Genomic DNA, 22,409 nt, shown 5'->3' on the forward strand with positions numbered 1-22,409 from the left:
TGGCAAGATAAGTCTTGTAAGGCTAAAACAGATTGGAGTCTATTTGAAGGCAACAAGAGTGGCTATTTTAGGGCCCTTAAATTTAGCAGATTAGGATACTTAGGAAATAGTTGTATCTGAAAAGTTTCTGTCAACTAAAAGAGAATAAATTGCCACTTGTTTTTTCTTGTTTTTAGGTTAGACTCTGAAGGAATTGAGTTGATAACAAAATTTCTTCAGGTGAGTCATATCTTATTTTGCAATTGTTAAATGAGTAGGTAAGCCTCAGTTTCCTCATCTGTAGAATGGAGCCAGTAATACCTCCCTCAAATATTGTTAATGACAAATAAGGTTATCTATGGTAGTATCTAGCATACTTTTGAGACACATGCTTAAGTAAAAAAATATATATGTACATGTATATATGTATTGTTTCTCTTAATGTGTCTGTGTCTCTTTTTGTGACCTAGAACAGTTTTGAGGTAGTCACCTGTACCGGCCATGTTATCTGCAATTCGTATTCTCTAATGTTCTCTTTTCCTTATACCTACAGCCTTTGGAGGATGCTGCACCTCCAAATACCATTCACATTTCCCTGCAAAGCAGGAAGAAGAGGGGGGATAAGGGTAGCACCAGCCACATTAATCCTCTTATATCTTGAAAGCAAAGGCTTCTGCAGAAACTCCTGCCAGGCTTCTTCCCAAGCCTCACTGACCAGAACATTAATTGTAAGAGAGGTTGGGACTTGGGGAGCAGTATTGTCGTATTATCCTAAACTTAGAACAGTCATGATTTATGATTCATCTGTCGAAGCAGGAAACATGAACACCTTGAACAGATCTAGGTTGTATCATCAAGGAAAAAAGGGAAATGAGTATTGGATAGATAATTAGGAATGCCTGCCATCCAGTCCTTTGGTGTTCATGAAGAAAGGTAACACCAAAGGTCAGATTTTTTTTTTTTTTTTTTTTTTTTGAGACAGAGTCTCGCTCTGTTGCCCTGGCTAGAGTGAGTGCCGGGGCGTCAGCCTAGCTCACAGCAACCTCAAACTCCTGGGCTCAGGCGATCCTCCTGCCTCAGCCTCCCGAGTAGCTGGGACTACAGGCATGCGCCAGCATGCCCGGCTAATTTTTTCTACATATTTTTAGTTGTCCAATTAATTTCTTTCTATTTTTTTTTAAGTAGAGACGGGGTCTCGCTCTTGCTCAGGCTAGTTTCGAACTCCTGAGCTCAAACAATCTGCCCTCCTCGGCCTCCCAGAGTGCTAGAATTACAGGCATGAGCCACCGCGCCCAGCCAGATTTTTAATTTTTTATCACTTCAGAAAACACAAGGAATCTAAATTTTTATTTAAAATCCAGCGTTATGTTAGAAATGTGGAACTGAGGCCGGGCGCGGTGGCTCACGCCTGTAATCCTAGCTCTCTGGGAGGCCGAGGTGGGCGGATTGTTTGAGCTCAGGAGTTCGAAACTAGCGTGAGCAAGAGCGAGACCCCGTCTCTACTAAAAAAAAAATAGAAAGAAATTAATTGGACAACTAAAAATATGTAGAAAAAATTAGCCGGGCATGCTGGCGCATGCCTGTAGTCCCAGCTACTCGGGAGGCTGAGGCAGGAGGATCGCCTGAGCCCAGGAGTTTGAGGTTGCTGTGAGCTAGGATGATGCCACGGCACTCTAGCCCAGGCAACACAGTGAGACTCTGTCTCAAAAAAAAAAAAAAAAAAAGAAATGTGGAACTGAGATATATCATTCCTATATAATCTCAACAGCAACTCAGAGTATATCTGGAGCACTCCAAATTGGTGCTTGAAAAATAGTCATATTTAATAATAAAGATTTTAAAAAGTAGCTCTAAATGCTCATTTGCCCATCTCCTACTCTGTACAATAATTGGAGAAAAAGTTAGTGAAGCAGTTCTTTGCTTTTTCACAGTATGAATCTAAGAAAAGGGTTTCAGCAGAAGAGGCCATGAAACATGTGTACTTTCGCAGTTTGGGACCAAGAATACATGCTTTACCAGAAAGTAAGAGAAATCCTAAAGTTTTTTCCCCCTTTATTTTTATTTGTCCGGTGTTGGGAACTGAGGTGAATTAAGGGTTTAGAAAGAATGATGATAATTGATTTTTAAGCCTGAAATTCTAGTCTTTCCTATAATTAGATCAGCATTTTTTGAAGGGAAGTATATGTCTTATTTTCCTGTTTTAATTTATTTCTTATAGCACTGGGCACATTGCCACTGCTCTGTAAGAAATCAATAGTACTTAGGCATGGGTCATTAATCTTATTGGAATTAGGTTGGGATATGCCATCTGATGACAGGTATTGTCCCTACATCCAATCTGGCTTTGATTCAGAGTTATTAAAAGTGGATTGCAAGCAAAGACTAATGAAGCACAACCGAAACGTAAGATTGTTTTCTTGTGAAAGTGCATTTCCTTCTTAAGATATAAAGATAATTTTCCTTGACAGAGCAGAGCGTACTGTCAGAGTCACTAGATTAGCAGATTCCTCATGTCTGAAGTAACTCTTTGGTTTTATTAATGACATTCTTTCTTCAAATTACCCCAGTATTTTACTTTAGAATGGAGTGAGTGGGAAATTAGGAGAATATCTGGGAACTGAGCTGCCAAAAGCTTTCATTAATTTCCCATTCTCATTTACTACACAGTATTGATTCGTCAAGGTTTATGTAGCAGTCAGTGACAAAACTAATTGGAATTAAAAATCCTTATGGCTTTTCACTTAGAACTTACTGGATAATTTTAAATGAAAGGCTATCTCTCTGACAGAGATTGGAAATGAGAGAGGTGAATTACAAGTTTTCTTAAGATAATATTTGCATATCACTATTAATATCAAGTTTCAGCTTGAGGTAGGCAGTTACAGTTGTACAACCTATTCCTTGTTTTTTACAAAAAATTGGAAGATAGCTTGAGGGCCTGATGATAAGGAGACAGAGATAAAGGACAGAAAGAGAATAAGAACCTCATGATACATTTTGACTGGGTCTCCCAACCCCAGTAAGTCCTGGAATAGACAGTGAATATTCTCCAGAGAAACACCCTGCAGCATGGTATAACCCGGAGTTGGGGGAAGAAAGATTCTGAAGGGCGATTGCTTCGCTTGGTTTTCTCCTCAAAACATTGGGACAAAAAGGAAAATACTTCACCAGGTCTATAACCTTGTATAATGGTTTCATGTTGAATCAGTGTACGTTTTTTAAGCATTTGCCTGTAGTTGGGTTATGTTTGTTGTTAATAATGTTAGAGTATCACCTGATAATTTTTATGTATGCATTTTATAGGTGTATCAATATTCAGTTTGAAAGAAATTCAGTTGCAAAAGGACCCGGGTTTTCGAAATTCTTCTTATCCAGAGACAGGTGTGTTTGTCATAAACCATTTCACGTGTCGATCATAAATTTTTGTGTGGAACCAAGCTTTTGGTTTATAAATTGATCAGTAAAATTATTGATGTAAAAACCAATGTACAGTGCATTCCACCACTGTGTATGTTTAGCATTGCACGTACTCACTTTTCTGTATGATGTGGGCAGCTCAGTAGATCTTCAGAGAGAAATCTGACTCAGTCAAGTCAGGGATCCTGAAAGCTGCAGATGGCACAGAGACCTTTTACAAGTGACCTGGCTTGATCACTGCACACGCCATCCCTGGTACCTGAGGCAGAAGACACATCTTGTGCTTCCTTAGTCATCAGGTTCATCACTTCGAAGCATAGAAGCTGTAGACTGACCCCATCCACAAAAGGGTCATTTAAGACAGTGCTGATTACTCTCACCGTGGAATATTAGCTTTTGCTGGTGGGAACGTTAGTTTCCTAGAGTCACCAAATACTGTATGTGGGATAAAACTGAACCTTGAACTGCCTCATAAAATGACTTTATATTTTAGGACATGGGAAGAACAGAAGACAGAGCATGCTCTTTTAAGTCTGATAACATGGTTTCAAGCCCAGCCCACAGCCTTTCTTATCAATCAAGGACTCAGATCTGAAGGCAATTATTTCTTTTGGTGGACTTGGAATCTTTGTTTGTCTACACTGTCCTCTTCACAGTGGAGTCTTTTTATTTCAGACCTACAGATTGTTTTTATATTTGTTGTCACAGTGTGACAATTTTTTTTGTACAGTCAGTTTTAAGGTCTTCTCTGCCATTAGAGCCAGTAGGTTACAGCTGTTGATGTAACTGTAGCTGCAATTTTTGTGCAGGACTGAGAAACACAGTGCATTATTTATTGCGGAATCATTGCTGCTAAATAACTACTGTTTGTTTATTTAACACAACAATTGAATGCCTGAAGAAGTTGCAGTGGCTTTATTATATGTGAATGCATCTGTTTCTCCTCATGAATTGTTTTACTGCTGCATTTTTTGTTTGTTTGTTTTTAAAATTAAACTGCAGTGTTTCCTAGAATGTAAATTTAGCTTTGCTTAACAGTAAAATAAGTGAGCGAGCCATCTTGAACACTCTAAGTTTATGCTATATAATTTCTTACTGAACATTGGCAAATAAAATAGCTAAGAGATTGATAAGCACATTTTTTTTAGGAAAGCATGTGACGCAGAAGTTGATTCAAGCAAGTGAACACTTGACATTTTGGGAATCTCACATTAGACACCAGTAAATTAAAGCATCAAAATTATTTATTTTTACTTATTCCTCATTTTAGAAATGCCTACTGTGTATTACTGGATATTTTTATACTAATACACTTACCTATTTTACATTGTGCTTTAATTTAGTTAAAATTTAACCATATGAGTCCATTCAGACATGAAACGTCTTGCATTCATTTGTTTAAAATACTTTATTAGAAAGGATGATACTTCATTGGGGAACAGTTTATTTCATTTGGGGGCTGTGTGCATTTCAATAACATTCACTTGGAATCAGCTGAAAGCTATAATATGTCTTTTCAGTGAGCCATGACAAATTACAAATAAGAGAAATGAGAACTTATAGGATTGCTTTAAAGCATTGTAGGTATTACCTGTTTACCAGAGATACTAAATATTCCAGTTTTAATTATGCATCTCTGAACATCATAAACACACTTTGATATTGGTGTTTTTAAGCATTTGTGTTCACTTTTAAGGACTATTTGTTTAGTGCATCTTACAAACTTATAAATCTTAATTGGTATATTTTGAAATCGTCATGTAAATTTTTGCCTAATATATCATGAAAATAGTCATAACTTAATTTTTTTTCCTGAAATTCACTGTAAAACATTCAGGGGTCCTACCATTTCTGTTCAGGAAATCTTGTAGTTTATTGTTGTTATTTAACAGTATTAAGTGAATTTTTGTATATTTCATTTTAACTTTATTTGTGAATAGTGATTGTGGCATGTTTGGGGGTGTTATTTTAATATTTCATGATAATGAAATTTTAATTTTTTAAAAAAAAATTTTCTGGAAGAAACGGATTCATGTGTAATGGTGAATATTGGACCACTACTGCTTTTCACATTTGTAAATTGGTTTTATGTTAAACCCTGTAGCCTAACAAAACTGCTGTTATTTCTAACTGACAGACATGTATTAATATTGTACTCTGAAGGTTATAAATATTATGTGGAAATTCTTCCATTTTGTTTTGAAATTTATAATAACAAAATCTCCATGTTGTTAAAATGTGGTTTTGTTGAGTCACAGTTCTTTCTTGGGGAAGAAGGCTGTGCAGAGTGGGATCATTTTCTTTTATGGGTCATTTTTAAGATAATGAAGTCTCACTGTGCCAAAAGTGATAACTGCTTTATATTTGTGCCAACCATTTATTTAGTAATCTCTGTTGTAATTTTATAGGATAGCACTGTCAGTTATAAAGTATCAAATTAGTGATTTCATAGGATATATATTTGATTTCTTGCAAATTTTTCATATAGTTACCCGTAAGTTTGATTCTTGGCATTTAAAAGGTGAAGAAATACATCCGTTTGTTACATAAAATTTTCTCCTGTGCAGTCCCAGGGGTGTTTGTCATTTTATTAAGGAATTTGGCAAGCAAACAGATATTTTCTGTTTTTGATACTTGAGCACCACCATTCAGATCCTGAAAACTTTGCAGTGAAGAGAATTCAAACTTAGAAATTTTGAGCTGAACACTTAGGATTCCTCTAAACTGATGAGGTTCTTAAAGGTAAGAGAAGATGCCTTTTTAATTTTCTTTCCAAGTGGTACTGTTAACACACGTTGTAGATGTGTCACTCTGGATGCACAGATGGGCTGCATTCTGTCTGGTGCTTTATTGGCTTTGGTTTGAAAGACTGCCTGTTAACATGTTACTATAATCTATCTTTTGGACTCAGAACAATTGATGTGGGTTGTTTTTCTCTTTACTTTTTTCTTTATTGTGTTAAGATACCATTTTAACTATTTCTAAGTGTACAATTCGGTGGCACTAATTACATTCACAAAGGTGTACAACAATTACCACTATTTCCAAAATTTTTTTATCACTCCAAACAGAAACTCTGAACACATTAAGAAGAAATAATTCCCCATTTTTCCCTCCCTCAGCCCCTGGTAACCTCAGTCTACTTTCTCTCTCTATGAATTTGCCTATTGTAGATAGTTCATATAAGTGGAATCATCCCACGTTTGTCCTTTTGTGTCTGGCTTATTTCATTCAGCCTAATGTTTCAGCACAGTTCATCCATGTTCATCATATATGAGAACTTCATTTCTTTTCATGGTTGAATATATTCTATTATAATTATACACATTTATCTGTTGATGGACACTGGAATTTTCTACCTTTTAGCTTCTGTGAATAATGCTTCTATGGACATTGGTGTACAAGCATCTGTTTCCCTGTTTTCAGTTCTTTGGGGGGAGTGTGTGTGTGTGTGTGTGTGTGTATATATATTACACACACACACACACACACTTTAATATTTTTGAAATTGGCAAGTGTGAATCCTCCAACTTTGTTCTTTTTCAAGATTATTGTGGTTATTCAGGGTCTCTTGAAATTCCATTTGAATTTTAGGATGGAATTTTCTATTTCTGCCAAAAAAAAAAAAAAAAGTCTACCACCTTTGAGATTATTATAGGAATTGTACTGAATTTGAATCTGTAGATCACTTTGGGTAATATTGTCATCTTAACAATAGTAAGTCTTCCAGTCCATGAGCACGGGATGTCTTTCCATTTATTTAGGTCGTATTTAATTTCTTTCAGCAACATTTTGTAGTTTTCAATGCACAAGTCTTGTGTCTCCTTGATTAAGTTTATTCTAAAGTATTTTATTCTTTTTGATGTTATTGTTGGTGGAATTGTTTTCCTAATTTCTTTTTGGATTTTTTTCATTGCTAGTGTATAGAAATATAAGTGATTTTTGTGTGTTGATTTTATAGCCTACAACTTTACTGAATTTGTTTATTAGTTCTAACTGGCTTTTTGTGGATTCTTTAGGATTTTCTGGATATAAAATCATGTCATCTGCAAGGAGAGAGAGTTTTACTTCCTTTCTAATTTGGATGCGTTTTATTTCTTTTTCTTGCCTAATTGCTCTAAGATTTCTAGTACTGTGTTGATAGAAGTGGTGAAAGGAGAGTATCCTTCCTTGCCTTATTTCTGATCTTAAGGGAAAAGCTTTTGGTTTTTCACCATTAAGTATACTTTTAGCTATGGTTTTCTATATATGGCCTTGTAACATGTTAAGGAAGTTCCTTTCTATTCCTGTTTATTTGGGGTTTTTTCGTGAGAGAATATTGGTTTTTTTCAAATGCTTTTTCTCCATCAATTGAGAGGATCATTTTTTTTTAATTTTATTAATGTGTATTACATTAATTGATTTTCAAATATTAAACGACTCTTGTATTTCTGGAATAAATCCCACTTGGTTATGGCATATAATTCTTTTAATATGCTGCTTAATTCTGTTCACTAGTATTTTGTTGACGATTTTTGCTTGCGTTCCTAAGGGATTTGGCATGTAGTTTTCTTGTATCTTTGTCTGGCTTTGATATCAGGGTAATGCTGGCTTAATACAATGAATTAGGAAGTGTTCCCTCCTCTTCAATTAATTCTTACATATTTGGTAGAATTCATGAATAAAGTCATCTGGTCCTGGGCTTTGCTTTGTTGAGAGATTTTGATTAATGATACAATCTTCTTACTAGTTACAGTTCTGTTAGATTTTTTATTTCTTCTTGAATCAGTTTTAGTAGTTTGTGTGTTTCCAGGAATTTGTCCATTTAATCTGTGTTACCCAGTTTGTTGGCATATGTTAATACTTGTTCATCGTAGTCCCTTGTAATCTTTTTCCTGCACATTCAGTAGTAATGTCTCCACGTTTATTTCTGATTTTAGTAATTTAAGTCTTTTTTTCCTGCTCAAACTAGCTAAGGTTTGTGAATTTCACTGATCTAGTCAACCAACTTTTGGTTTTGTTCATTTTCTCCTGTGTTTTTCTATTCTCTATTTTATTTATCTGCACTCTTTATGGCTTTGGGTTTAGTGGTTGTTTTTTGTTTTTTTTCTCCTTTTTTCTTAAGATGTACAGTTAGGTTATTGACTTGAGATTTTTCTCTTTTAATGTAGGTATTTAAAGCTATAAATATTCCTCTCAGCACTGCTTTCAGCATATTCCATGAGTGTTGGCATATTGTGTTTTCATTTTCATGTGTCTCAAGGTATTTTCTAATACCTGTTGTGATTTTGTCTTTGATTTTTGGTTGTTTAAGAGTGTGTTGCTTTATTTCCACATATTTGTGCGTTTTCCTTTTCTGTTATTAATTTCTAGTTTAATTTTATTGTGGTCAGAAAAGATAGTTTGTATGATTTCAGTTTTCAAAAATTTATTAAGACTTGTTTTGTGGCCTAACATATGGTCTGTTCTAGAGAATGTTTCACGCGCACTTGAGAAATATGTCTCATTCTGTGAAAAATGTTATTGGGTCTGGTGTTTTCTACATGTCTTTTGGGTGTAATTGATTTGTAGTGTTCACTTTCTTTATTTCTTTATTGAGCTTCTATCTGGTTATTATTGAAAGTGAAGTTTTGAGGTCTATAACTATTATTGTAGAACTATCTACATCTCCTTGCACTTCTTTCAGTATATGCACCGTATGTTTTGGGGCTCTGTTATTGGGTGCAAATATGTTCATAATTGTTATATATCTACTTGTTGGATTGAACTTATTATTAATATATAATGTCCTATTCCCGTTTTCTTTTGTTGTTGTTGTTGTTTTTACTATTTTAGTCTATTTTCTTTGATAAAAATAAAGCCTTCCCATATCTCTTTTGGTTACTATTTGGATGGGATCTTTTTCTATCCTTTTACTTCCAACCTCTTTATGTCTGTGTATTTAAAGTGAGTCTCTTGTAGATAGCATGTCGATGGATCGTAGTTTTTTGTCCATTCTGCCAATCTCTGCCTTTTAATTGAAGATTTTAAACCATTTACATTTAAAATAATTACTGATAAGGAAAGACTTCTGTCAGTTAGCTATTTGTTTTTTGTATGCCTTATATGCTTCTCATTCTGCAGTTCCTCCAACACTGCCTTATTTTTATTTCATTGGTTTTTTGTAGTATACCATTTTGATTCTTTCCTTTTTTTTTCCTGTATATTTTTTGGTTATTTTCAGTTCACATGATTTTTAAGATTCAGCCCCAAATGTAATCCTTTTGAATTTATTATTTCTAATGTCAGTGGTTTTATTTTTTAAATATTCTCATCTATGTTCTTACATTGAATCTCTCTTTTTTTATTGACAAGTTTATCCATAACAAATTATTTTTTATTTTTTTAATAGAGATGGGGAGACAGGGTCTCGCTATGTTGCCCAAGCTGGCCTAAACTCCTGGCTTCAAGCAATCCTCCCACCTCAGCCTCTTAAAGTGTGAGGATTATAGGCATGAGCCACCACACCTGGCGCATATCAAAATTTTAAGTGGCAGGACAAGCCCATGAGCAGGCTGCCTAAAGAATTTGTACACTTCTGTATGTTCCAAACTAGAAATCTCCAAAGTTTTTAATGCCTTACTTCAGACTTCTGTTCAGCCTGAAACGGGAACTTCTTTTCTAATATTGAGATTCTAGGTTTAGTTAAACAGGCAGGAGTTTCCCTCAGCTGTCATCATTCCTAGCTGAAGTTAATAATCAGTTTCCATCACTGACCCAGAAAAAGCACTGAAGTCACCAATTTTCTGTTAGACTAAAACAGGGAGAATGTGACCAAGTCACTGATTATAAAGCTGCTTTGGTCAGAAAAGAAAATAAAATTTTGATCTGTGATGATGGGGAGGAGTTTTCATTGGTCAGTTCTCCCTAAGAGAATAGAAGAATTCAACCTTCAAATAAGAAAAACCATTTCTGTAAGGGTACCACTTCAGAAACTGTAAACTAAACCTCTGTTGAGCAGAGTACATGTAGGGGCTAAGTGCACAGGTGTGCATTTTTGAAAGGGAGACAGAGAAAGAGGACTGAGGCTGGAATAGGGACCACGAACACTGCTCCCTTCCACCTTTGCCCCGCTGTAGTGGTGATGCTGAGATACTTTGGTCATGAGGATGAACACGTACTGGTGACCATCTAGATGCAGGCAGCGCTTTTCGGGTGGTTAGGAAGCCTAGCATCTGCCAACAGTCTTATATGTGCTCACAAAAGGATGGGTCCGTTGGACTCTGGTTGAGGCATGGAATTTTAGTGAATACAGACTTGAGACTTAGACAAGACCCTCCTAGGACTCCTTTGAATCTTTCCTAGCACAATGCTAGTGGAAATAGTGCCACACAAGCTTCAGGCATTTCTCCAGCTGTAGTGACAATAGTTGTTCCACATTCTTGCAGCCAAAATAGTTGTAGGCATCATCTTCTTCATCTTGTTATTTCCTCCCTCAGATGCAGCTGAGGTTGTCAAGTGAGGAATGAGTGACATGGTACTGTCATGGGCTATGTATAGCTCATCTCTGGATGATGTTCATGTCCCATCTTTCCAGAAACATTGAAAATCAGCAAAAGATTGCTTTGTGAGCCCAGTTCTGCCATCTTGGTCTTCCACAGAATCCTAGCCAATCACTCCCTCATTACTCCTCAGTGATCTACAAGTTCCCTCCCTGCTTTTTGAATTTAGACTCTATTGCTACTGATTTCTACTTTACTGTCTCATATGATGATGAACTATATCGGCTTCGTTCTCAGTGAGGGTGAATCCAACCATACTGATCTTTGAGTTCCTCAAATGTTTCCTCTTTCACCTGATCATGAAACATGCTCTGTCCTCTACTTACTCTTTTCTTGTATTCTTCTACTCTTTACTATTCTTACTCATTCTTCAGGTCTGAATTAAATTACTTCTTCTAGAAAGCCTTCCCTGACCCATACCCAACCCTACCACAGACTGGGTTATGTGTCCTGCTGTTTAACTGCCTTCCTTTCCAGTAGCATCTTTATACTTAACCCTATAACAACACTTAATCACACTTTTTTCCCCCCTCACTAAATCATAAGCTTCATGAAGGAAAGTATTATGTCTTCTCTATATCGCCAGTACCTGATAGATTTTAGGGTAACAAATTTGTTGATTAAGACACACATGCAAGAAGAGATTTTGAGTTAAGAGTAATCTTTGTCAGTTAGGTTAATATTAACTTGGATTTGTCTCCTCTCTCAATGTACCAGAAACAAATGCAGCAGTCAAAATTTGGTGATAGAAAAGAAACCTTTTCTTCCTAGCAGGCTAAAATATGTGACTCTTCAGGAACTCAGGAACTAACCTCCTATAATCAAGTTGTTCTCAAAACATGCACGCCACTGAGGAATTCTCAATACTGGAGAAGTCTAAGTAGGACCAGCTCTACAATGACTGAAAATCTGCTCTCCCAGAAAACAGTGATATAGCAAACATGTAGCTGTTCTATGTGCAGATGTAGATTGCTAGTTTAAGCTCTTTCGAAGTATTAAAGATCATGGCCTCTAGATCAAAATGCTGATTTTGAAATCTGGCCAACTCTGTTACCTTGGGCCACTTGCTTAACCACTCTAGGCCTCAATTTCCTCATCCATAAAATGGTATATAAAGGTAATTTTCTCATACGGTTGTTGGGAAAACTGAATGAAATAATCCATGTAACACGCTTAGAAGAGTTCCTATCACATAAGTGGTTTATAAGTGGTTGCTATCATTAACTGAAATCATGTCATCCAGTGATAAAATAAAAATGGGTCTTAGGGACCTGACTCATCTGGAAGAGGGTAACTGAAGGTCATGTATTCTTTAGTGCTAACCCTACAGGCAGGGATATCTTTGGTTTATCAACAAGCCAACTCTTATTGCCCTTATGAAACTCTGCCTTTCCTTAGAATGCCTCTCTTTATATCACAGCAATAGCCCACTTTGCCTAATATATGGATTTTTTTAAAGAGATAGGGTCTCAGTAATGATATTTCTTTCTTACAATATCTGTATTTAAAGCATTATTTTTGATGTGTCATATTTACAGGTAAACAAGACTCATGTTCTAACTTGTATCCACATGGAAAAGTGCAGTCTGGGTCATCCCAAGTAAATGGAAGTAAACTAGACCACTTGCCTTGAAACACCTCTTATCACAAAGTATTTATTGAACAAAAATAATATGACAGTAAAAATGATACATATATGAAAGTGAAGATTTGTAGTCATAGAAAATATGTGTACGAAGAGACCAACATTCAGGTTATATAGTTCTATAAAACTTTAGCCATAGCAGTTTAACACTGATCAAGCAGACATATTAAAAGGAAAAAAAGTTACTTAATATTCTTTGAAACCTAATTTTTGACTAAAATACTTGTGTAAAAAAAACAGAATGAGGCAGAGCTATAAGAGTTATACTTCAATACCTCCAGTTCTCTGATTGTTATATAGCAAGTACTTTGATCCATCAAAAATTGTGGTATTTTTCCACTTCTAATAAATGGATCTAGAGTATACATTAATCACAATATTTGGAGGAAAAGAAAAAAATCTGATTTATAGTTATTTGAATATTTCCAATCAGCATTTACATGTAAAAATTATACTAAATATTTTTTGTTGGGATTTTTGCAGATTAAACTCCTTTTAGCTAGTTTCTCTACAAGAGTCCTGCATTTTGGATGTGTTCTCTTATCTGGCAAAACAATATTAAATGCTTTGTTTTTTTGCCAACATACAGTTGTGAACCAGTAGCTACTTACAGCTACACATGGAGAAGCAGTTGGACTGAGCACCAGTCATTGTCCTACCTTTTGTGGGCTGTGTGACCGTAGGCAACACCCACCTTCTGGTGTGCCCTTGTCCTGAGCTGGAAATAGGTAGTGAGAAGCATTCTCAAAGGCCCCTTCTAGCACCAACGTTTTATGTTCAGTAAGTATCAGCTCCCTGGACCAGTTCCTTTTATTGTAGTACAAAATTATACTTAGCCTGTGAGGGGGTGACAGTAGTGTCTATTTGTGGATTTGGGAACCAGTCCCATTACTTACAGTCAAAGAGGTATATTTTGGATTTTTTCCTCTCGATCAGGGCACACATCCCCCGACACAGAGATGCTCGATTCCAGTTGTACACTTCAAAATTTGTAAGTAGTAAAACAATATTTTAGATTTTTTGAAAATTCAAAAAATGTGTTTTCAACAAACCTCATTTTTTTTTGCTTTTCTCATAATCCCTGCCTTTTAATGGCTGGTTTGGATCAGTTATTAATAGTTACATCTCAAATTGATTTCTGTTACTTATAATTAATAATTAACCTAATCTTGAATTTAAAAGCTGTGGGTACTTTCTAGTTCTCATATCTTACATTAGAATATTCTACTTCATGTACAGGTAGGTATGGTGCTTTTGGACTGGTTTTTTGAAGGAACGGAAAATACATTTGTGTGCTCCAAACAAGAATTGAGTGCAGCATTCCAAATTGTTACGTAATCAGTTCCACGACGAGGTTCCTGAAGAATTTTTCTTACCAGATTTCTTTCTCTCTCACCATAAATTTAATAATACATAAAGCAGTGTAAGCCTACCTCTCTGAATTTCCACAAGCAAGGCCTTCCATACCCCTAGTTCTCTATGTGTGTTACAGGCAAGTTTTTTTTATCCATCAAAAATTGTGAAGACCTCTACATGCACAAAAGATAAGATAGCTGGTGTTACAGAATTCTTTCTTTGTTATTTGGATTCATCACCAGTCTATTAGCCTCTTCCAAAGCATTAGAGGTTTAAATGTGTGTTATAGTTCCAGGGATTTAGAGAAACCCTAACTCACACTGACACCATAAATACATCAGATGGTTAGATTCTCTATCAAAAATTGGAAGAACCAGGGCTAATTTTTTGAAATAAGAACATGCTAACCTAGGAAATATTCTAGGGGCTTGGATAGCATGAACTTGATGTAGCTTTTCCAGCTCAGATTTTTGTTTGGGAGGAATCTAAAAGACACTGTAAACAGCTAGCCCTTCAAAGTTCATTTTTTAAAAAATGCACTTTAGAACATTTTCTTCTATGAATGTTTATTGTCTAAATATGGCTTAGTTTATTCTTATAAAAACATTACTTGGACATTACATTTACTGGATTTCAGTTCAAAAGAGGTTCTAAGGCAATACTTATACAATTGAAAGCAAAAAAAGAAAAAGTTACATGAATATGCTTTCATATTGCCACTTGTGAAAAATAATGAAATTCTAATAGCTGTTTGATACTAATTTTTGTCTTTCAAACATTTTTCTCTTAATACTAAAAAATATATAAACCATTTACATACAACTAAATGCAAAGGAAGGCACAGCTGGTTATAGTGTATATAAGCACAGTTCAGCATATGCAGAATTAATGAGAGAAAAAACTTCACATCCTTATTAGTTATACTGAAAACCATTAAAAAAAGTTCTTCACTGTCAACAGTGTTCAACACTTAAGAGCTAACAGGATATAAAAACAAAAACATTAAAATTCACTTAATGCAAAACAGATTTTCATATATACTTGAATATATAAAAAACCCAGTTTTTAAAATGCTATCATAAATCTAGACTATTCATGTTATGAAAAGTGCAAACCAAATTAACAGGGTTTCACAATATCCTTCCCATGACACAGGTAGAGTAGCCCATGGGGACATGTTTCATCAGTTAATGAGTCCTTAATTGTGGCGAGACGTCATCAGGATTTCTGAGAGTTCGAAGAGAGCAGTACTGGAGAGGCAGCTCTGTCCAGACTGGGGATTGGCACTGGCATGTGACCATTAAGCAGTGTGGGGAACTGTAGGGGACAAAACATATTTCAGATAATTATTGCAAATCCATGGGGAAGAACTTGAGTTTTTTTATATTCCCAAACAGACCACAGTGGTTCAGTTCTGTCATCACCCCTGTGACAGAGGTCAGTTGCCAGTCTACTTTACAGAATAATTAGAAGATGATAATAAGATCAAAATTACATAGAGCAAAGGATAAGACCCAGAAAATGTCCCTAATTATTCTACATGCACAGGCTACTAGAAAATAATATGTACTTTATATGCTGCTAAAGCATGTTCTTTTTTTTGTCACCCAGTCTAGAGTGCAGTGCACAATCATAGCTCACTGCAACCTCAAACTCCAGGGCTCAAGGGATCCTCCTGCCTCAGCTTCCCAATTAGCTAGGACTATTTTTTTTTCTTTTTTAAGAGATGAGGTCTCACTATGTTGACCAAGCTGGTCTCCAACTTTTGGCCTCAAGCAATCCTCCCACCTTGGCCTCCCAAGGTGCTGGGATCGTAGGCATGAGCCACCATTCCCAGTCTCTAAATACTGTTTTTCAAAGGTTCCAAGCTACTTAGAATGCTGATTTGCTTTAAATATTAAGAAAAAAATTTTTTTGAGAGCAAGACTCTACATGTTACTAATTTCTAATACTGTATTTTGAAATTCGCCATCAGTTTTCCAGAGTACTACACAAAGATGCCTCTTAGTAACTTAAAAATGAGGAATGTTTTTATCTTGAAATATTCAGAATAGGAAGATTATTTTGGAACTGAGAAAGTATTCTTTCCAATTAAAATGGTAAATAATATCAAACTTATTAGATCACCCATAAGTGATAAAGAATAAATGTCACGAGTAATTTTTTTTGATTTTGGCATATTATGGGGGTACAAATGTTGAGGTTACATATATTGCCTTTGCCCCACCCAAGTCAGAGCTTCAAGCATGTTAGTTAATTTGTGTTATTGGTAACTAGGATGATAAATAGCAGGATAAAAGGCATATATGCTTTGATACCAAGTTTCAGGTCTGAAACAAATACGTCAGCTGTAATCCCAACTGAACAAGAATAATTAAGGCCTCCTTTTAGTACACGACTACTCACAACTAGATTTTTCATTGTCCAGCATGATGTGTCAAAATGATCCCCTGGGCTGTCCTCTAGCTTAATTCTTCTTTAGTCCAGGTAAATTAAATATTAAACTTAGCACTAAATATCAAATGACAGGGCTTGGCACATGTTAGACGTACAATAAATACTTACAGAACAAAGTAAATATATTTTTGCAGTTTTCAAGCTGTTTCAATAACTTATGTTTAGTGCCCCAGAGTTTATCAAGGGATGTCATTTCATTTGACATCTAAGGGCTGTAACCTAAATTTTCTTATCCTCGTTTTACAGATGAGAAAACAGAATTCAGGTAAGTTTCATTGTTGGCTAAAGGTCACAGCTAATAAGCAGCAAAGCCAAATTTTAAACTGATTGAAATCTTTCTGTACCAAACTGCCCAACTTCTTATTTTGGCAGGGCTTAGGGGGTATCTTTAATTACTGTTTATTTAAAGCTTATTGGTATATTCAAGGTTTTTATTTCTTCTCTGGAACTTTGGAGTTTTCATTTTTTTCTAGAATTTTACCCACCTCAACTGTGTTATCAAACCTACCCACATAAAAATTTATACTTTTTTTAAAGGTCTGTGCTTCTTAACCACTCTTCCTTAAGAGTGAACACTTGGAAGATAAGTTTTGCATTTTTATGCTTTTATTTTTCATCTTCTCTCTTTTTGGTTTTTATCCATCTTATTGGTATTTTCAAAATAACTCAGCTTTGGTTTTGTTAATCTTCTGTTTATTAAAATAAATTACCTGGAGCTCTTTATTTCTATATACTCAATGCCCATAGCTTCTCTTGATGACCCTGGCTTTTCTAGCATGTTTCTTATTCATCTTCATTGGCTCTTCTCCTGCCAGTCCCCTTTCTTAAATTGCATCATTCCCCCAAACTTTGGTCCTCAGCCTTCTTTCCTCCAATACTGTGCCTGGACTTGACAACCATCTCCATCTGAGATGTCCCACCCAATCCCCCTTCCCCACAAAACCTGCTCTTCTGGTGTTAACTCTAAGTCAGTGAAAATGGTGGTTAGGAACACACACCAAAACTCGCATCAGGGCTCTGCCACTTATTAGTGTCCCATCTTGGGTAAGCTGAGTAACAGCTCTGTGCCTTAGTTTCTCATCTCTAAAATAGAACTACTGGAAGTATTAAATGAGAAGCCACAAAAAAAAAATGCTTAGAACAATGTCTGGCACACAGTAAGCCCTCAATAAATGTTAACTATTGTTATTAGTAGCATTTCCCCAGTCTTTTAATCACTTAGTAATCTTTGCCTCTTCCTACTTTTCACTACCTACTTACTCCTCAAACCCCCAACACGACGTCTTCCTCTCAATCTTACCTCTGAAATGTCTTCTAATGTATTCCTATGTCTACTGTTCTACTCTAAAATATGGTTCTTCCCTCAGTATTTATAGTATGATAATTTCCTCTTAACTTCCTATCCTTCCCTCTTTAGTTCTTCCTCCACACTCATATCAGCGATATTTTTCTAAAATAGAGATCTCGCCCTATCTCCAGCTTTAAAAGCCTTAGCAACACATAACAACAGATTAAGGGAGAAACTCCTGAGCATACAAGGCCCACGGCTGCTTGTCGACCTGGTCTCCTCTCACCCAGTCCCTTCCTCAGCAGACTTTCGTATCCCAGTCACTCAGATCTAATAGCCTCCAAGACCCTCTCTCTCAAAGTCCTGTCCCTTCTTCCAAGCTCAGATGCCGATTCTTGGAGCCTTTGTCCAGTCCCCAGCTGAAAAGAGCTACTGTGTCGTCGGCTTCCTGCAGCACTTTGTTTGCTCATCTATTATCCACACATTGTATGTCCCTATAGTCCCTGCCGCAGAGCACTGCAAATATTTGCTGGGTTAGATTTGCTGAACTGAAAATTACAGAACACATTCTCATTTAAAAACTGAATTAGTCCCCCCTTGTTTCAAGATGTACCTGTTCCTACTAGGTATATTCCAAATTGGATCAAAATCTATTTCAAAAGTTCAAAAGGTGGAACAGACATCCTGTGGACAAGTTCAAAATGTCAAACTGTCCAGTTGAATCAGATTTCACTTTACTTATAAACCAAGGTTCTATATTGACATTTAGCACAATGTCTCTGGCACCTCTCTCTTTATTAAAACATTTCTCAATTACAAAGCATACCTCTTCCAGAAAGGCTCGTATCTTGTCTTCTTTCTCCCTCCCTGAAATTCTTCAGTATCTGCTATAATAATTGTGTCGGGGATCTTCTGTGCAAACACCCCCCAGCTCTGTCAACTATTACCCTAAGGATTCTGACACCTTTCCAATCGTGGCAATAGGAAACCTGCCAACATCACTTACAATTTATAGGCCAAATCTATTTTTTCCTTCCTCCAACACACAGCGTATGTGAAAAAGTTTTGTTATTTTGAAAGAAAATTATTTTCATTAGTTTAAAAGGGACATTGCTGATAGCAATCTGAATTCTGAAAATCTATCAGTGGTAATGTTTAGTTTTAAAAATCAAAATGTTACTCTTCTTGCTGTTTTTTGTTGTTTACCATTTTCAAAACTGCTACTTTCAACTTTTACCACATTCAATTGCTCTTTTCACAGGAAGGGAATAATACTTTTAAAGGTACAAAATTATTTTTCCTTACTCTCATGGATCCAACCATGAAAATAGGGCCCAAGGCCATGCAGCCTGTCTGCCATCTAGACCAGGTTGTAATTTGAATGGCTCCAGGAGAGAGAACAGGTCCATTTGGTGAAATTAAAGTTAATATTCTAAGCAAATAGCCTTTAAATGTAGTAATTCTTCTGTGGAATTCTAAATGTAAATTAGGAACCACTGGTCTGCAGTGCTTCTCAGACTGTGGTTCCTGGACCAGTGGCATCACTGGGAACTTGAAAGAAATGTTTTTATCAAGCCCCACCTCAGACCTACTAAATCAGAAACTCTGGAGTTGGGGCCCAGCAATCTTTAACACACCCTCCATGTGACTCTGTTGCACACTAACTTTGAGAACCACTGGTCTATGGCAGTGACTGAAGAGCAGAGGGTATGCACATCTGCCAGCTCCCAGAGAGCCTGATAATGTGTACAGCCATTGTGGACAGGAGCCATTGTCACTATCGAGAGTATTGGGCTCAAAAAGGTTAGTAGCTAAGACAAGGGACCCCAAAGAACCCCCCCCCCCCAGTCAATGGTTCTCCATGGCTTTCCTAGGAGGGCACCAAGCCCTGCACCAATCAGGTGACAGAGTTCCCAGTAAGGAGGGAAGTAAGAGGCTACTCACTATTCACAAATAACACTAAACTCTACAGCAGCTCTAGGTGAGATTCCAGAATTAGAGCAGTACTACAATCCCTACCCCCCATGGAGCTTACTGCAGCCAAACAACTCCTCTCTGTTCTACTTCATACTAGACGACTGCTGCCCTATTCTTGAGACTTTCAGGAAATGAGGTGTTTTTATCTCCCCACCAAAGGATCGGTATTCCTAATTTAAATTTTTCCTACTACTATATTTGCTTATTGTTTTTTATTCAATATTTCAATTTTTTATTTTCCTGAGTTAAAGTGGTTAAAAATCAACATGTTGGCCATGCATGACCATAGCTCAATTTCTTATGATGGGAATCAAGGCCAGCGGAGAGAGAGAAACCCGACTACTCCAGGGATATGATCGCATAAGGACACCCTACCCCAACCCCACTAGGATACCAGAGAAGCAAGATAGTAATCAAAACCCCTTTGGCTCCACCCTTCCAACAAGACCCTAAATCCCAGCACGTACAGCTCATGGCACAGAGCTGGTGCCCAGCAAATGTTAACCTCGACAAGCAAAATGACCAGCCCAGAAGGTCATGAAGACCTGATATTTTTAAACCAGTTACCTTTCTTAGACATCTCTTTGCAAATTCATTTAGACAGTCAACGATAATTACCAAGCATCATTTGTATACCACACAATGTGCTAGACGGTGGGGAACAGACACCACTGTCAACAGGACACAGTTCTGGTCTCTTGAGAGCCCACGGTCTAGTGGGGGAGACTGCCAGATCAGTAGGCAGTCATGACACAAAGTGCTAAGTGTAGCAGGAGCCAAAGAACTGCATCTAACTCAGGGTGAGCCACACTGGGGGGCACAGGATGCAGGGTGGATGAGACAGCGTTAGAATGAGGTGCAGAGGGAGTTTGCAATGTGTCCTCCTTTGCTTCCTTCCTGTCCCTAGGATCCTTGCTACCTGTACTCGTAGTCAAACAGTAACACCTTGGTCAGTGAGTAATAATCTTTGGGTCTCAAAAGAGGAAATACTGATTTTCACACGATAGCAAGCAATGCTAGTTTGTAGTGTGTGGATGACTAAGGAATGTGCTTACCTCGTATAGAGGGAGTTCTGTAAGACAAAGCAGCTAAGTCTTCATTATTTTTTAACCAAATGCTCTGGATGCTCCTTTTTTTTTTTTATTACAGAACAAGGATAACCTGATTATGATTCACAGAACTATCAGGTAACTTTTCAATCCCAGTATGGAGAAATCATTCACTATTTTTATTTTTGAATTATTTCAAATGAATCACTACATTAACTAATAGGATTAATATTTTAAAGTCTTCTATGAGCTTTTATTAAACATTTTTTTAAAGTTCTGCCTTTTCCTAAATAAATTTCCAGTTTTCATAATCAAAGGAAAATATCCAAAACACTTCAAGAACTAATTGTTCTATTGTGGATACCTGGCATGAGTGCGCCATTTCTGCCTCGAGGAAAACGGCTGCCTCTGAAGGGTTTGCAGCCCCATTAACATGAACTCCCTTTAACATGTGAACCAAACATACAGCAGAACTGTTACCCTTGCAGGATTTAGAGGGAAAAAACGTTCCTTAGAAGTTCAGTGTGTAAAAGTGCATTTCCAAACACTCACCTGGAACAGCGTGTTTGGCCCTTGCAGCCTGGCAGGACTCAGCGGAGCGACTGGACTGAGGCTGCTCCAGAAATGTATGCTGGACAGCAGTGGACTCGGGGTCAGAAGCAGTCCGTTTGGTGTCTGGGAAATAAAGCAAATAGACTTCTTACTACAGGTTCACCAAACTGCAGCCATGCTCGACAGCAGCAGAGTGGTTAGCTGTGCTAGGCATGGACCGAAAAACAGCCTCACCATCTCAGGAGAATTTGGCAACTTTATTTCTCCAAGGCTGTCAACAGTTTACTTTTAATTTTCTTCAATGCTAATTTTGTTAACAATTTTATAAAGGAAAGAGGTATTGACAAGTTGCCTTCTCTAAGCATTCTGATGGAAAACTCAAGTTTGTAGCAACATTTGTCTAAATTGTTTTTTCACCTGCGCCCCCATCCCAGATTAAACAGGACGATTTAGTGCATAAGCAAAATGGGATCCCCTGAAGGGGCTTTATTCTTATCTGTATCTTCTTATTTTTCGATGGTGTACATCCACTTTGGGTTACAAACACACACACATTTTTAAACGGCTTCCCAAACTTCACTTTCCACATCAACAGCCCTTCAATAAGTTTAGGATTTGCTGTTATTATAAAATACTCTGTTGCGGCTTCTTCAGAAGCTCTGAGCCGGATTTTCCACGTTCTACTCTGGATGTGGAGTTGATGGGAATCCATCACCCTGGCAGTGGTTTGGGAGGAGGGGCTTTCTTGTCAGGCTGGTTGTAAAGCCAAGGGTTTCCCAGGAGAGGACCAGGACTGCATTTGCTCGCGCACACGCTGCAGGGGTCCTGGCACTGGCCAGCTAGAGAGCAGAAGAAACAACCCGCTCAGCTGGGAAGTCCGCGTGGCTTTTATCCTCAGCAGAGGCAAACTCCCTGCCCAGGCTGCGTCTGTACCTTTGGTGACTAGAAACCCCTCGGTGGTTTTGTGATGTCAATGAGGTGCTTTGTGTAAAAAGAACCACAGCAAAAGCCCCAGCATTTCAGATTGCATCATGCTGGATGCTAAAGTGTTATTTTTTCCTAGAATTGGCCTCTGTAGCTTCATTAATTATCAAGAGCATTTGCCTTAAACCTAAATCGAAAGGTCTACTCTGTTCAGCAGAATGGAGACAAACATCCAAAGTTCCTCA

The 22,409-nt window shown here is 37.1% G+C and overlaps 2 protein-coding genes across 2 annotated transcripts in view; one reads left to right on the forward strand and one right to left on the reverse strand.

Annotated features, from left to right (window-relative positions):
- The window catches only part of CDK17 (cyclin-dependent kinase 17), a 96,863-nt gene extending 91,230 nt beyond the window's left edge, over positions 1-5,633 (forward strand). Inside the window, exons 14-17 of the mRNA XM_012664044.1 lie at positions 177-219; positions 1,911-2,001; positions 3,283-3,360; positions 3,890-5,633. Coding sequence (XP_012519498.1) covers positions 177-219; positions 1,911-2,001; positions 3,283-3,360; positions 3,890-3,927 — 250 coding nt within the window. The 3' untranslated portion in view covers positions 3,928-5,633. The remainder of the gene's footprint in view (positions 1-176; positions 220-1,910; positions 2,002-3,282; positions 3,361-3,889) is intronic.
- Positions 5,634-12,543: 6,910 nt separating this feature from the next.
- Positions 12,544-22,409, reverse strand: part of ELK3 (ELK3, ETS-domain protein (SRF accessory protein 2)) — a 67,983-nt gene continuing 58,117 nt past the window's right edge. The window contains exons 4-5 of the mRNA XM_012664052.1: positions 21,241-21,363; positions 12,544-15,234 (exon numbers count right to left, since the gene is read on the reverse strand). Of these exons, the coding sequence (XP_012519506.1) occupies positions 15,136-15,234; positions 21,241-21,363 (222 nt within the window). The 3' untranslated portion in view covers positions 12,544-15,135. The remainder of the gene's footprint in view (positions 15,235-21,240; positions 21,364-22,409) is intronic.

Source organism: Propithecus coquereli, unplaced genomic scaffold (assembly GCF_000956105.1).
Source record: "Propithecus coquereli isolate 6110/MARCELLA unplaced genomic scaffold, Pcoq_1.0 Scaffold85, whole genome shotgun sequence".
NCBI lineage: Eukaryota > Metazoa > Chordata > Mammalia > Primates > Indriidae > Propithecus > Propithecus coquereli.